The sequence below is a fragment of the Drosophila ficusphila genome, unplaced genomic scaffold (assembly GCF_018152265.1).
Source record: "Drosophila ficusphila isolate 14025-0441.05 unplaced genomic scaffold, ASM1815226v1 contig_106, whole genome shotgun sequence".
Classification (NCBI taxonomy): domain Eukaryota; kingdom Metazoa; phylum Arthropoda; class Insecta; order Diptera; family Drosophilidae; genus Drosophila; species Drosophila ficusphila.
This window is the reverse complement of record NW_025063993.1, coordinates 7,696,065-7,712,114: the sequence shown is the minus strand read 5'-3', so window position 1 is coordinate 7,712,114 and position 16,050 is coordinate 7,696,065. Positions and strand designations below refer to the sequence as shown.

The 16,050-nt window shown below is 41.1% G+C and overlaps 1 protein-coding gene across 3 annotated transcripts; it reads left to right on the top strand.

The window, feature by feature from the left end:
* Nucleotides 1–1,288: 1,288 nt before the first annotated feature.
* Nucleotides 1,289–7,619, top strand: LOC108096346 (proton-associated sugar transporter A). 3 transcript variants are annotated; one of them, XM_017197893.2, is made up of 4 exons: nucleotides 1,289–2,247; nucleotides 5,174–6,594; nucleotides 6,919–7,093; nucleotides 7,155–7,619. In XM_017197893.2, exons 2-4 carry the CDS (start codon nucleotides 5,195–5,197, stop codon nucleotides 7,374–7,376), a joined length of 1,797 nt encoding a protein of 598 aa, XP_017053382.1. In that variant the 5' UTR covers nucleotides 1,289–2,247; nucleotides 5,174–5,194; the 3' UTR covers nucleotides 7,377–7,619. The 3 variants fall into 3 exon arrangements, with proteins under 3 accessions (XP_017053382.1, XP_017053383.1, XP_017053384.1); XM_017197894.2 differs by lacking the exon at nucleotides 1,289–2,247 and adding an exon at nucleotides 3,663–3,981; XM_017197895.2 differs by lacking the exon at nucleotides 1,289–2,247 and adding an exon at nucleotides 3,663–3,985.
* Nucleotides 7,620–16,050: the final 8,431 nt, after the last annotated feature.

The following is a 16,050-nucleotide window of genomic DNA, read 5'->3' as shown; positions in this document are numbered from 1 at the left end:
TTGCATATGCAATTATCTGGCTTCTGAGCAATGCTGACACCTTGAAGGAAATTATAGCCGCAATCTGCAGTAGAACGCATATTCAATGCCAAACTCATGTGATCGATAAATGATTATTAAAATATCATTGGCAATTATTTATGGCCGTTCGACAAAATCGCCTCTTCAAGTGTCTCGCTGAGATTTGATAACCGAGCGTCCACACTTCAAGTGTGATAAGGTAAATAGCCAAGCAAATAGACTCGAAAGCCAACACTCGAAATCAAGTGGAATTTCCCAGCTTATGCGGGCAGTGTAATCTAGGATTTTCCACCCTCGGAAAATCAGACGAGAATCACTGTGCATATTACTACATCCATGAATGCCGATGCTTTGAAACCTGTCGTCGCCTGGGAAACAAGTTTCCTATGTGCTCACCGTTCCCTGTGGCCTGAAATTCAGGTGGGCCAATAGTCAGCCACTCAGCTGCATAGAATCTGCAAACAGCTGCGGCAGGGCCTGGTTAAATATTGCGAAAGACTGCCCCAAGAACCAGGAACTGGGCTAATGCTAATTATTAATTACCATAATTACACATCGACTGCTATGTCGTCAGATAAAATGCATTGCGAATGAGCTGAGGCGAAACAAAAAACAATCAATATCAACATCAATATTTGCTATAAGATTTGTGTGCAGAGAAAAAAATGTAAGGAATTTGTGTTGAACAATTACATTAAAAACACAAAGTTACCTCTTACTTAAAAGCAATTAAAGAGATATTATTATTATTAATAGTTTGAATTCACGATATAGTAATAAAAATGAACTCAACTTTTAATTTTCTAAGAGAAGCTCTTGCCATAACAATCTAAATTTACCTATTAAAAAATACTTGGCATAATATATTAAACAATTCTGTTAAAGAATCGTCTAAATAAAAGATAAGAAATTCCAGTTTTATGTTGAATTTTTCCATGACTGATATGTTTAAACCAAAATATATAAATAACTGAAAAACTTTATGACGCACTTGCTAAAGATAATCCCGTTGAAAATATATGAACATTTGTTTGGAAGTTTTGATAAGTCAAAACAGAATAGAAATAAATATTATCTTTTCTCGCTGTGTGGCCACTGCTCCTAAGACAAAGAAAGGAAAGGCCCGACCGGACCCGATAAGACCTCGATCGGAGGGGAAAATCGCGATGCGAGAGACCCGATAGAGCGTAGTTTTGGGATGCGAGAGAGCTGTGGGCATTCGCCAACTCCCGCCACATATGCTGTATCTGTATAAATTGGTGCGTCCAGAGGCACAACATTCAGTCGCCGAGCGAACCAGAGCAGACCAAGATCATCTTGAGCAGTCGTCATCAGCCAGTCTTTCGCCAGTCCAAAAATAAACCAAAGTCATCGTAGCTGCGGCAAAAAAGGCACCGAAAGAAATTCTGCAAAAAATAGAACATAAATTTTCCATTTCGTATCGATTCGGGGACAAAATTCAAAGAATTGCGTAGTTTGTCGGGAAATTGTCAGAAGACCACCACCACCACGACCACTTTCATGTCTTGCCAAAATCTTCGCTGCGTTCAGGCCATCGGAGTAAACAGCTGCCGCGTTCGACAAGCGGCAATGTCAGCACTTTAACAAGAAAGCAAAATAAAATAGAAGGAAAATCAACCGAATAACAAATCCATCGGGCATCGACCAGATAGTTGAAATATCCAAAAACGAAAAAAAAATTAATAACTCGCCGGAGTGCAAGTGATTCGGGAGAGAGTGCGGAACAACTTTCCGCGGCAAACAAAAACAGGAGGACAGAGACCAGGGTGCAAAAATTGATTTCGTTAGCCTTTTGCCAGCACCAACTGCATGGGTAAAGTTATGAGAGTGAATTCGTTACCGCCGCCCGCCCACAACTGCCACGCCCACGCCCGCTCCAAGCAACAACAGCAGAAGCAACCGAAATTGAAGAAAATTGAAATCTATTTTATGTTCAACAATTTGTGCAAGAGAAAAACTTTAACGGATTATAATTTATTGACACTAAAACAAAACCGAGTCAGTGAGTGAATTACCCAAGCGAACCGGAAAACAGTGACAGTGATCGTTAAAGTTTCAATCAACATAAGTCCGTAAAAAACTCACAAAACAAATAAAATAAAGTCATATTTCTAACACACCAATAAATATTATCGGAACTACTTAGGGAAACGTTATTGCTTGGGTGAGTGTGGGCTGTCAGCGGACCCAGGATTTAAAAAAAGGGTAAGACCATTAAAAAAATAGTATCTAAAAACACTGTAATTATACATGTTTCTTTTAAAAAGTACTTTATTTTTACACTGACTTGTATGTTGTGGGTTGTAAGTTAAAGTCAATTAAATTTGGGGGTTTCCCAGACAACGAAACATAAAAAATGTTGTAAGAATAAGTAAAGACTTCTTTACAGCCACTATTTTAAGTATTAGCAAAGATCAGTTTTACAGCTTTAAGCCCCTCATTTATTTTTGTAATAATATAATTTAACTTCATGGCAAATAATGCTAGTTTCATATAAATGAAGTCAGTCAGCTTACTTCCAAGCATTTGTCGTTAGATTAGTTCAACTAAACTGAGCTTCCCAATTTATTTGTTTGTATTTTAGAATTTGTGAATTAATTATTCCATAATTAACAGGACTTAATATTTCACTATGTGATATAACTGTTTAACGGCTTTCTTTGTTCCGTGATATTACTGAATAAAATAAAAATAAATCTCTTCCCATAATTAAGGGAGCCATAATAAACTAATAACACGGTTCATGCCTGCGCACAATAAGAAGATCAATTACGCCTCAATTGACGGTTAAATGAACAGCCTATATATTATATGTTGAGCCCAATGTGTGTATATCTTTTGTACGATCTGTTCACACCCCCACAATAAAGTGAGATGCATTTTAAGCAGCGGCAGTTTAATAATCATGTTAATTACAAAACAGTTTAATCGCCATGGAGTCGACGACGAAAACAAGCAACAATGGAATGCATGCGAAGACGTGTGAATTTGGCAAACATGATACTTTGCCAATGGATAACTGAATGTAAATCATTTCCTCAAGTCTTCCAGATAACCTTGACCCCATTAGGCGAATGATTCACCCAATCCCCCGAAGAGTTGTCAACTGCGGAATGCTTATCAAGTGACTTCCTAATAGTAGCAGGCAATTAATGCCAGCGGCGACTTAATTAATATTTAAAGCTCATCTGTTTGGTTCTTTTTTGTTGTTTTTCGTTTAATTAAACATTTATTGACCTAGTCTGAGGCGATTTGATTACGATCCGCTGTTTTTCTGTTTCGGAGAATAGTTTATGCATATTCAAGAGCAAAAGCGCCGGTCATCTAACCTGCGGCGAAATGCGGGATCTGAGATTCCAGGAGATGGATTGTTGTGCCTACACCCACATGACCTGCAACTTGTCTCAATTACCACGGATATGTGACAATGTGAATGACACTCGGGGGCTGCCGGCGTACAAATTAGATGTTTTGTATTTTAAATTTATTCGAGCTTTTATTATGATTTTATTATTATTGTTGCTGGTGCTCACGTATGGAGCAGATAAGTTTTGGTCAATGGCTCAAAGACAGCGCTCGCCAGCCAGACTTTTAGTAGTGATAGAGAAACCCCGAGACTCGGTGATTCGAAGACCCAGACTCAGTTTCGATTTGGACACGCGACGTTTTGGTTGTAGGAAAGTTTTTGTGCCGCCTCAAAAGACGTTTACAGATCGCCCGCAAAGATACAATTGAACCCAATATAAACCGCTGATCCGTCAATTTGCAAAAGTGTTCGCTCGCAATAATTCGAAAATGTGGCTGATCGTCAAGTTCAAGCAAAAGAGAAATTGAACCACCGAAAACTAGTGATTAAAGATTGAACAAGTGTGATATTAGCTTAATACGAATTAAATAAGAGTGGTTAAATAATTAAAAAACAAAACTAATTATAGCTAAGTAAGTAAGTGAGTTAAAAAGAAAGTTAAACTTTTTTTATATTTACTGTTTCCTTGTTTAAAAAGTTTTTAATGCGGGTGAAGACTTTTTTGCGATTTATTTATAAACTAAGAATCAAGTATTGTTTCATATGTAATATCGTCTTCCGTTTTCTTCCGGGCTTCATTGGATTATAAAACTAGTTTCCAATAAATTTTGTTTGCCAACTAAGAATCGTATTAAGCTCAAAGCAAATGGGATTAATGAACTCGTTTCCAAGTTTACACGAAATGATATTAGCCAAGTTTGAATCCAATTAAGTTCTAAACAGAGCTCGCATTACAATCTTTCGCAGAAAGTCTGTATGCATTATTTCCGATTATGAGTAGGTTTGTGAACCCATTTCGGGGTATATGTTCGGTTTCAATTTCGATTTCGCTACCGCGATAAGCCCCCGAATCACAATTCATTCTCGTTTGTCTTTCGCTGTGATTGGATTTGTTTGTAAACAAATAGCCGCCGTTCAGGGTTCGCCCTCTATAGGCAGTGACACAATTGAGGGTCTCCAGTGCAATTGAATTGGAATTGAAATTCAGTTTCATACTTATATTTCGCCATTGCACCGTGGCCGCGCAGCTCAATTAATCAGAGATCTTTGACGCTTCTTCGACGTGCCGCTCCAGATGTTTCTAGTTTAATCGGTTCAATGTCTCTGGGCTCTGGGTGCGATCAAAAACAGCACGACCGCCGTTTGGCAATTAAAGATTGCGATAGGGAATTAAGCCCAGATGTGACCTAATAGATGTGTAAGCTGCACCCCAAGCAGTGGAAATTTTTCGGCACAACGCTGATTTTTTTTTTTACCTTTTTGGAATCAGAATGATGAAGACTAAGAAGATTGCTTTTAAATTCAAATTCAGATCATAAATCTCTTTCGCAATATAAAAAGTAATGAAATTTAATAATATTAATTTCTGGTGGGTTTATATATTGTTTGTCATTTAAATTTATTTATTTATGTCTGACATATTCATAAAGAGTTTTGGGTGCGAGATAAATTTTTTTAAATGCTGAACACCGTTTTGTACTTGTAATTACTCTACCTTTTAAAGTAAACCCAAAACATTCTATTAAAATAAAACTGTTCTGTGTGAGAAAAAGGAATCTCTTAAATAATCCTACCCTAATATATATATTTCTCTTATACTTGTAGCATCTGTAAATCCCGATCAAGATGGTGGGAGTGACTGCGGATGCCTCGCAGGCGAATCAGCTGTCATCGGAGAAGAACCCGATGATCAAGTACATGCTGAAGACCCGTGAGAACCATGCCAGGGAACAGGATCGCGACTACTCGCACGTCTTCCGCCGGAAGACGAGGTTCGAGATGTTCCGCTTGTCCGCCATCGCGATGGCCATCGAGTTTGCCTACGCGGCGGAGACGAGTTTCGTGTCGCCGATCTTGCTGCAGATCGGCGTGGATCACAAACATATGTCCATGACCTGGGGACTGTCGCCTCTGATTGGATTTTTTGTCTCCCCGCTGCTGGGAAGTATTAGCGATCGGTGCAAACTTCGCTGGGGTCGCCGTCGTCCAATTATATCGATTTTATCGTTTGGCATTATGTGTGGTTTGATCTTGGTGCCATATGGCAAGGATCTGGGTCTGCTACTTGGCGATAGAGGATACACCTACGCCGAGTCAGCTCTGAACTTCACCACCTCTGGGGCAGGATCGGTGGCAGCTTTGGTTTCGAGTGAGAGCACAGGTCCTTCCGCTTCTGACTTTAAGTTTGCCGTGATTCTGACCATTTTGGGAATGGTTCTGCTGGATTTCGATGCGGATACTTGCCAAACACCTGCCCGCACCTATTTGCTGGATATGTGTGTACCTGAGGAGCAACCGAAGGCGATGACCATGTTTGCGCTCTTTGCCGGATTCGGAGGAACCATAGGATACGCCATTGGAGGAGTCGATTGGGAGACAACCCACATTGGCAGTTTTATGGGTGGCAATATACCCACTGTATTCACCCTGGTTACCATTATCTTTGCGGTTTGCTATCTGATCACAGTGACCACATTCCGTGAGATTCCACTGACTTTGATCGAGGAGGATGAGCTGCTGAGACCTCTTTCCGAGCAAGCCATCAAGAAGGAGCTGAAGAAAAAGAACAACACCATTTACTATATCCAGGAAACCACTCAACTGGAACTGCAGATGGCCAGCGATGATCCCAAGAGATTGGAGGCCTTGCAGGGAAGCTACCAAAATGGATATTCACCTGCTCTGGAAAAGCAAAACAAGTCGCAGGATGTGGAGACCCAGTCGGATTACGAGGCTCCCGTTTCCCTGAAAGCCTATCTCAAGAGCATCTTCATCATGCCCTACTCCATGCGAATGCTGGCTCTCACCAACTTATTCTGCTGGATGGGCCACGTCACCTATTGCCTTTACTTCACGGACTTTGTTGGCGAGGCAGTTTTCCACGGAGATCCCACAGCTGCTCCCAATTCGCAGGATGCCCTCAACTACGAGGCTGGAGTTCGATTCGGCTGCTGGGGAATGTCCATCTACGCGTTTTCCTGCTCCGTTTACTCGCTTTCCGTCACCAAGCTGATGAAGTGGTTTGGGTGAGTCTTCAAATTGAAATGTATAATTAGAGCAAATTTATTATTTATAACCTGGGCTATTCATTTTTAACATTATTATCACTAACACTGAAATCTCAACCTCACTGTTATCACAATTTATTCCTTTCACTTCTTACGCCTTAATCAGTTTACTCATCACCCAAAGTCATATCAACATTAGATTATGAAGGGAAATTTTAACTTATTGGTCTGATAACTCTTAAAAAAACAAACATAAATTTAACATTTTCGAATTATCATGATGATATTCGCAGAATACAATATTAATAGCAATACTTATAATCTTTAATAACACCATTTCAGAACAAAGGCTGTCTACATCAGTGGCATGATCTACTATGGCATTGGAATGCTGGTCCTCGGCTTGTGGCCCACAAAATGGGGAGTCTTGGTTTTCAGCACATCGGCGGGTATTCTTTATGGAACAATCTTCACTGTGCCCTTCATACTGGTGGCCAGATATCATGCCAAAAATTGTGTAAGTAAAATACAATGAATATGTAACCATAATTTCTACATATTTGCAATTTAATTTCCAGTTCTGCATTAAAAATGGCGAGACTGTGCCGCTTAAACAAGCTCGAGGCTTGGGCACTGATGTGGCCATCATTAGCAGCATGGTGTTCATTGCCCAGTTGATTGTGTCCCTTTCCGTAGGACCTCTAGTGTCCTGGATGGGCACAACCTGCGCCGTGCTGTACGCCTCTACGTTCTTGTCCTTTTTGGCTGCCATAGCCGCCATGTTTGTGTTATATGTCTAAGAATTTAAGGATATAGTACCGATCTTGTGCCAGTTATGCACACATATCTTTCATGAATTTTACGTAGCGTAAACGTAGCTAGTTGAGTATCTTTGCCTACTTTCTGGCAGTATCTGCGACTGCACTCACAATGTTGTGGCATACTTTTAAGATTGAAGCGTATATTGTACTTGTATTCATTTAAACACTTATTTTTTTTTGGTAACCTGCATGTGAATAAAATATACTAAACTAATAAAATTATCCAATATTTGTTTTCCTAAATCTTTCACATAAAGTGGACCAAGAAAAATCATTTCTTTCAGATGAACAATGAGCTGAAGGGCGGATATTAGTTTTTACGCTCGTGCGTGGCATTTAAATGCAACTTTTAATTTCCTCAAGTGCAATTTTTTCCCAGATGCTGCCAATTTCCTTAGCAGCTGCACATGCCACCTCCCTTCGCCTCTTTGGCGTTCTTGTAAGTGTCAGAGACACATTTCCGTTGTCGCCTGAGTGATAAATAGCATTTAATAATTTTCCGTGCGCACAGTTCAGGTTCCAGAGAGAATAAAGCAATTAAATCCATCTTTCTTGGCTGCGCACAATTCGCGTTCTGGGCGGTAAAAGTGAAGGCTGCGAAAACATAAACAATAATTGGGAAATAAGTAAAAAGTATATGGCCAGGGAGCATAAGTTGAGGGCGGGTCGTAAAGACGGCTGTGTTAATAAAACTAAAGGAAATAAGACGACACACACATCCACACAACAAACACACAAATAAACGCAATAGAAAAGACATGAAAAGTGCAAATGGGCAACAAAGGCGAACTTCTCGTCAAATTGAAAATAAACTCCCCACGACAACTTCAGAGTCGCACTAGCGTAAGTATTGGCTTTAAAAACTTTGACAATCAGCGGCGTCTTCAGATGGCAATTTGGGAGTCGCAACACGGCGTATGCGTAATGTGAGATGCTGTAGAGCACGCCTCGATACCAGTTGGCAACCTCCTTCATCCCGCACTTAAGAGCAAACAAATTGAGTTTATCGGCGGCTACAAATCTACAGGAAGCACACAATCATCCATCATAAGACCCAACCCAATGCCATCATCCTCGTCCGCATCCTGCTTCGTCCTTTTCCCAGCGAGCACTAAAAAATATTTACATTTGTCTTGAGCTCATTTCGAAATCCGAGCGAGCAATCGCTGGGGGTTTGCCAGCAAATCAACAAGCCACGTTAGTTTCTTCATCCCGTTTCGTTTCGTTTCGTTTTGTGCGTCTGTGTGTTATAAGCCAAAATGCAAAAGCCGTCGCAAATCAACAAAGGTAAATTCATTTCAGATTTGATTTGGGGGCCCTTCTGAAAAGGGAAACACGTGCACCATTTATCCGCCCATCCCAATCCTCCCAATCCACCAAAATCTCCAGCTCCTTGACGCTGACGATCTGTGACGTAAGACCGCCATCTCATGCGAGCCGGAAGTGCAGCTCCCCTCTCTCCAGCTCTCCAGTTCTCCAGGAAGCAATCCCCCCAAAAGCCCCTCCAAAAGTGCCGGGCCAAAGCATATGCATTAGCATTGTTTACCTGCCGACGAGGATTGCCGATGAAATGGGAAGCTGTGCTGCTGACAAGTGTGCAGGATATTGCTGCGGCACACTAACCAAATTTTACACACACAAAAATAGTATACAAATATCATGAATATACTGGAGTTAGATTTTTAATTTAAACAATGAAATTAAAAAAATATAAAGCACTCATTGTTTGCCTAATTTATTTAATACTTTATTGATGTATAATAACACAAGATGTTTCAGAGCATTATATATATTTCAAAGTAAAGTGAAGTAAGGTTAAAAAAAAAAAAAAAAAAAAAAACAATAACTAAAATTAAAGAATATAAATAATAGTCTATCCAATAAGAACAATGCCTTTTTCAACTTATTTCATATTTTGATTTAAAAATAGATTATTATTTTTTAGTTTATGACTCGTTCACTGTTTTTTGCTTTTAAAAGCAATTTTGTTAAACATTTTCTCTTAGTGCAGTGCAACTGCTACAGTGATTTTTGCCCTATTGACACAGCCCAGCAGTTAGCGATAGTCTGTCTGCACGGGAAGTTGTCGAGATATTTATTGCATCGCTGTGAGCAGAGGATCGGTGGTTCACTAACCTCCTGATGGGCAGTTATCACTATTCATTTGGATCGGGGAAGCGTTAAGACCGCTTCCGTGGGGCTTCAGTCAACGCGCTTGACACCTTTGGCTCAGTCGCCTTCAATCATAATTTATATGCAAATTATTTCGGTATAATTCTTTTCGCCAGCAGAGACGCTTAACTCTTAACTCTTTTGGCAATGCCCCCTTTCCCCTTTCCTTATTTTTTGCCACCGCCGGAAGCGTGCCGCCATTTTATAAACATTTCACAGAAATAAAAATGCCAGTCCAAGCTGAAGGAGAAGGAGAATCTGGGTGGGGTGGGGGGTGTGGATAAATTCCAGAGAGGAAGGAGCAAAAAATAAATGGTTTAAGGGTTTCCGCTGGCTCCCCCGAAGTGATGGCATGTCAAGCAGGGCGACATGTGCAATAAAAGGGAAATAATATGCAAATGCAATTATAAGCAACTGGCTGCGATATGAGCAAGACATCCGCATCCACATCCGCATCCGCATAGCCGTCAAGCTATGAAGCTGACGCGGATCTGAAGCTGGAGCGACGTCGCCTGCCAAGCGCAAAAAACCGCAAAAAGTTTTGCATTTTTTGTTTGGCGCACTTTCAGCTAACTTAATTTTCGCAGCATAAACAAGCGGTACGAAAAAAAAGAAATGACTGCTCGAGAGTAATTTGATTGGAATTTGAATACATGAATTTGCATTGTCTTCTTATGCAGAGAGGGGGGATTACCCTCCGATTAATCCCTGGCACAATTGCATTTTTAAATTGCAAGTTGCAGGCGCAATATAATGCTTCGATAAACTTTTGCCTGGCAAATCAGAGAAACTAACACGAGCCATAAATTAAGAAGGCGACAGAGTCGCCCGTTCAAACATTTCCCGCACTGGACACCGACCGACCGACCGACCGACCGACCGACCGGTTGATGTAAAAGTTTTGCTGACCCGAAAGCCGGACGTGGCCCAAAAGCAGGAGCAGGACTCCTCCATTCCAGGACGACCAGAACCAGGACATTCGCCCGCCTGTCTGCCAGCCGGCCTGATACATGAAATGTAATAAATTTCGTTATCTATGCATTATTTATGTCGTAATTTGGTATTTTAGCCCCAAAACAGAAAAATGAAAAGCGTCGAGCCATGGCTGGCAGGACATCCACCAGCCACCAGCCAGCATCCAGCATCCAGCAGCTAGCAACTCCAGGCAGGACCATCAGGACATCCCTCCGCCTGGCATCGGGTCAACATTACACATTTTCACTGGGCGTGTGCGAGTGTGTGAAGACGCATAAATTACACTTGCAGCCTGCCGCACTTCTGATGTGTGCAAAATATATTTTAAATGAAATTTTTCGCCACGTCCAATGAAATTTGTCCAACTCACCCAGTCCTGTGGCTAAGCGCTGCTAAATTGGCCTGACCATCCCCCCAGTCAGCCGCCCACAGGAAAAAACGACAGAAAACACCGCCCGCTTCAATCAACTTTATACCGAAAATCTTAATATGGCAGCAACATCAAAAGGTTGATTTTACTACATGGACGGCCATCACCAACAAAAAAAAAAAAATGGGAGAAAAATAACACACAAATAGCAGAATAAATTAAAATGTATTTGAACCAAAATTAAAATTTATTCGTTGCGCCATCAATCTGCATAAACTTTGTTCGGAAATTTCAAAGGACTCCATGTGTGCACATCGATTTGGGGGCCAGAGGTTAGGTGAGCCACAATTAATTTGTTGTTTACACCAAAGAGTTCTCTATTTGTTTGCGGCCTTGGCCCAGTTGATGTCCATGATGAAGGAGAAGTCCATCTCGAAGATGAGTGCACTTCCACATTGCCTGACATTTAGAAAGCCAATTGATTTTGGCACTTTCTTGGCATTGTTTATTTTATTTATTGAGTGTCTTAGATATGCATTTGCCACAAACACACACACACACCCACACACATTCTCTAACTTAGGTTGGGGGGTTGAGAAAGTTGAGGGGGAACGGCATAAGCCATGAGTTGGCCAAAAGGAAAGGACCATGAAGCGGGGCGAATCGAGGGGGCGGAACGGCTCACTCTGCATGTGAAAGCGGTGTGAGGAAAATTGCATGAAAATTTTATTGGAATTTCTAGATGTTTTATATGGCAACGCTTTTACATGACTGCCTGCCACCGCCTGAGCCTTCAGCCTGAGCCTCAGCATGTGCATGTGTCTAAAAGCAGGGATGTAGGGGATTCCCAAAGGGGGATTTAATTTTTAAAAATTATAAATATAATTTAAAAGTAATGAATCTAATTCTGGCTTAATAACTACAGTTTCATATCTAGTTAAAATATTTTTCTGAACTCTTAGACCCCCCTTAACCCCCACCACTGTTAGCTGCTGTGTCTGCCGCTGTCTTCGTTGCTCTGAAGGGGGCGCTGGCAGGAGCTACTTGAATTTCGCCTCAGATGCACTTACGCAATGTTTTTCCAACATAAATTGCATTTTCTACTATTGTCAACGTGGCGTATGAATAACTTTTGCAAATAACAACAACACCAGCAGCAGCAGCCGGCGGAGAAAGTCGGAGGACGGAAAGTCGGTTATTGGAGCCACATCGGGCCCAAAGACATGCAATCGAAGTGCATAAACACTTGCTGTTGTTTGTGGGTGAGTGTGTGTGTGTGTGTGGTGTGCAGGGTGTTAGCGTATGTGCGTTGTAATTTTAGTAAGTACATGATCTTTAAATATATGTAAAAGTTGGGTGTGCGGCAACATCAAAAGGGCAGATTGCCGCTCCAGATGCAGCTGCTCTTGGTTCTTGGCTCTGGGCCCTCTCCCTCATTTTTTAGCTCCTTGTTGGGGATTTTCTTTTCAGTTCTAGGGCTGTGTGTTTGCCTGGACCGAGAGTACTTCTCAAAATGCATTTAACTCACTTTGTCATAGCCCGTAAATTTGAAATGTCATGGCGACTGTCGACTGGCATACAACCTTGTGGCTTTCATATGACATGGCACACACGCCGGCAAACTCGGAGTGGGGTTTCGGTGGATTTACTGAAAAACTAAGTCCAGTTCTAGCTCCTATTCTTCGCCTGTTGCTCTCCGTACTTCCCCTGCCCCGCTCCCGCCCTCTTTTGCTAAGTACACGAGGGGGCGTGGCCCAAATCCGAGGCAAAAAAGTATACACATATAGAAAAGAAATAAAGCCAAGCTGAAAACGAAAACCGGACAGTCAAAAGTCAGTCAGTGACAGCAACGTTGGGGACATTTAAAAGCCAAAAAGGCTGATAAATGAAAAAGTTGAAATGTGAAATGCAATGCGAAATGTGCTTGCCCTTAGACTATTTCCCCCTATTTTCCCACCCCCTTTCCCCCTCGCCATGCAAATGCTCTTTACGCTTTTTAAATCAGAAATGTAATTTAAACTTGCTGCCGGGCAGCACGAGGCAGTGATAAAAAATAAAATAATAATATACTTTGCTGCGAGTGAGGAGTGCATGATTTTAAAGCGCTCCCATTTCATTACATTTACCATTTAACGCATTTATTTGGTGGACTGCCTTTGAGGTACATTTCAGCACACAGTGAACATCCACAAAAATTTGAGCATGTAAAGCGAGCATTTAAATGGGCCGTTTAATATATATCAGTCGGTTGATTTCTTAATTAAGCAAATGACCGAGTTGCGGACTCACGCCCTTTTTATCAGCATTCAATTTTGTGTTCTCTTCCGATCACTTTTAAATCCAATGCTCACCTGGCCACTCACCTATGTAGCACTGACCGCAAATAAATTATTTCTTATCAAACCGAACTGGCCGCAAAAGTTTTTTGTCTACCCGGTTGGTCTACGGCACTCTCCATCCATCTGCAGCTTCTTGGCCACGCTCTGTTCCTTTTTTGTCACACGATAATTTGTAGAAGACTGTCGTCGTGGCCGTAAATTGTCTTTGGCAGGCGGGCTGTCTGGTTTTCCCCTGTTCTCGAGGTCAGTCTCAGTCTATGCCAAAAGTTTTAGGGCCATCGGACGATGGCGAGTTGCGGAGTGCGGGATGAGGTTTGGGGTCAAATCAACAAGCAATTGTTGCAGATAAAACACGTTCCTCCAGCTCTCCTTGTGGCCTGCGTGGTCGAAGATTTTAGCTGGGGAAGTTTTAATTTTATAAAAACAAACTGCAGCCGAACTGAAATAGGAGCGAAAGGTGGGGTCAAAGGGCGGTCTGTGAAGCAAAGATTATAATGATGTACCGCACAGACAGATAAAAGCAAAAGGGGAGTTTTGCTCCTCCAGGAGCAGTTTATATTCACTTAAACTGCAACGATTATCCACCACAGGGAACCTTAATAAATCACTACAAATGTCTGTATCCCCTGCAATAAACACAACGCACAGCAAAATTCTATTAAATTAAGGTGGTTTATTTATTTTTAATGGTTTCCAGAAGTCAAAGAAGATTTATTCCAGGTGTGCCCTTTAATATAAATCTTTCACAAACAAAAAAATGCTTTAAAAAAATAAACTGTGATGTCCAGCTGTTTTTATTTCAGTAAATGACATAGTTGAATATACTTCGATGGCAAGAAATTAAGTAGATTTTTTGCGTTTATGTTAGCTTAAAGATCCTTCCTTCCTGCTAAGCTACAGTCAGTACTCACTACATATTAGATAAAAAAACATTTTGCATTACAAAATGATTTTAAATGTTCAATCAAAGCTTAAAGCACATCAACATGTAGAATATTTACTAGTTATCCTTAAAGGCTTATAATAGCCAGGACCTTGCCCCATTATTGGCTTTTATCCAAAGCTCAAAAGCTTCTATGCTAGAGTTTGAGTCTAGTAGAAAATATGATATGATGCAAAAACGTTCTAAACCTGCGAAACATTGTCAATAAATTAGATAAATTTTGCCTGTCAGCATGTGTTCAAAGCAAATTTATTTACCAAAAGAGTACAAATGAAATGAAATTCGTCATAATTGTAAACATCAGGTTAATCCCTCCTTGTTTACACAGGTTTTGCTTTCCTGTCATTTATTTATTTTGTTCCAAGTAAATAATTTGAAATAACGCCATCTAGGGGTCAAGTTAAATGCGAGCAGAATGTACGAAACATTGGGCCATGTAATTTGTGTCATGTAAGATTTCCGGTATAAGTAAAATATAACATTTTCTAAGTAAAAAACAAAAATCGTAGGAGTCGGGTTTCCGGTCATGGCGGCAATCTGCACTTATTCAGGTGATTTCCGGTAAAAAACGATCGAGTCGATCTGGAACTGTTAAAAACCTGCCACAAGTAGAAGATCCGCTTCGGACTAATAAATTCTTCTTATGGGAAAAGGTTTTTCTTATGGAAAGTGTAAATAATAAATTTAATTTAAATTTTCTTTAACATAATTATTGAATTTTTGCACTCAATTGATCGATGAAACCGCACTTAGTTGACCTAATGCATTTCCAACTTTGTTCCGTTCGAAGGGGCTTGCTTTCCTGTCGAAATGATTTCCAGGGCATTTAGAATGCAGCCCAGGAGGAAAACTGACAGGCTGCTCAAGGCGAGACTTTCTATGCGGCGAACCGCGCTGGAAAATCATTAGACGCGGCAGCCATTTGGTTTTTCCCTTTTGCCGCTGGCTGGTGTTGTTTTTGCCACTAATTGAAATGCTTCATTTATCAAGCTGCCATTGATGCCACGCCGAGAGCCGCAGTGCTGCAGTGCTGCAATGCCGTCTGCTGCAGCTGCCAGTCAGCCGCCGTCAGTCGCTCAAAAAGCAAAAGCTGGAGCGGAGGCAGGAGCAGAAGCAGCAGGAACTCCCCATCTCGTTTAGCAGTTAGCAGTTTCATTTACTATTTGCTCGCTTTTTGTTTTTCAATAGCGGGGGCGCGAGGGGCGCTTCGCAATTTCCTCTCGGCACACGAGACAAAAGCAGAAAAATTGTAATGAAATTCGAAACTGCAACAGCAACAGCAACAGAAAACAGCGACGAAAACCCGAGAAATAATGGATGAATGGGTGAATGGATGAGAGGGTTCGCATAGAAATGTCATCTAAAATTTAAGCGAGTGAAAGGCAAAATTGTCAGGAGCTTCGCTGCCCGTCTGTCTATATATACACGCCACATATCATATATACTCTCGTATAGCCTTGATTTTGGCATATGCATCAGCAATCCACAAACGGATCGGAATCGCAGTATCGCTCCCAATCAGAAAATGACACCGAATGCAGTCGCAATTTGCGGTGTTTGGTGGAATGGTTTCCATTTCATTTCCATTTTAATGGAGATATTGATGTTTTACATCCAAGTGGAATCAGTGTGCGTCTGTGTGGCTCTGTGTGTCTGTGCAAATAAATTCATTTTATTTTTAGCTCTTGCAAAAATGTCATAAATTATCTGACACCAGCATTACACATCATCATTATCACTGGCGACAACCGCACCGCACTCTTGGCGAACCCGTGTGAGTGCTATGCTATCATTATAATCGTCAAATATTTGTATATGCTCTAGCAATATCCTGTGCGAATGCAAAGAGCATGA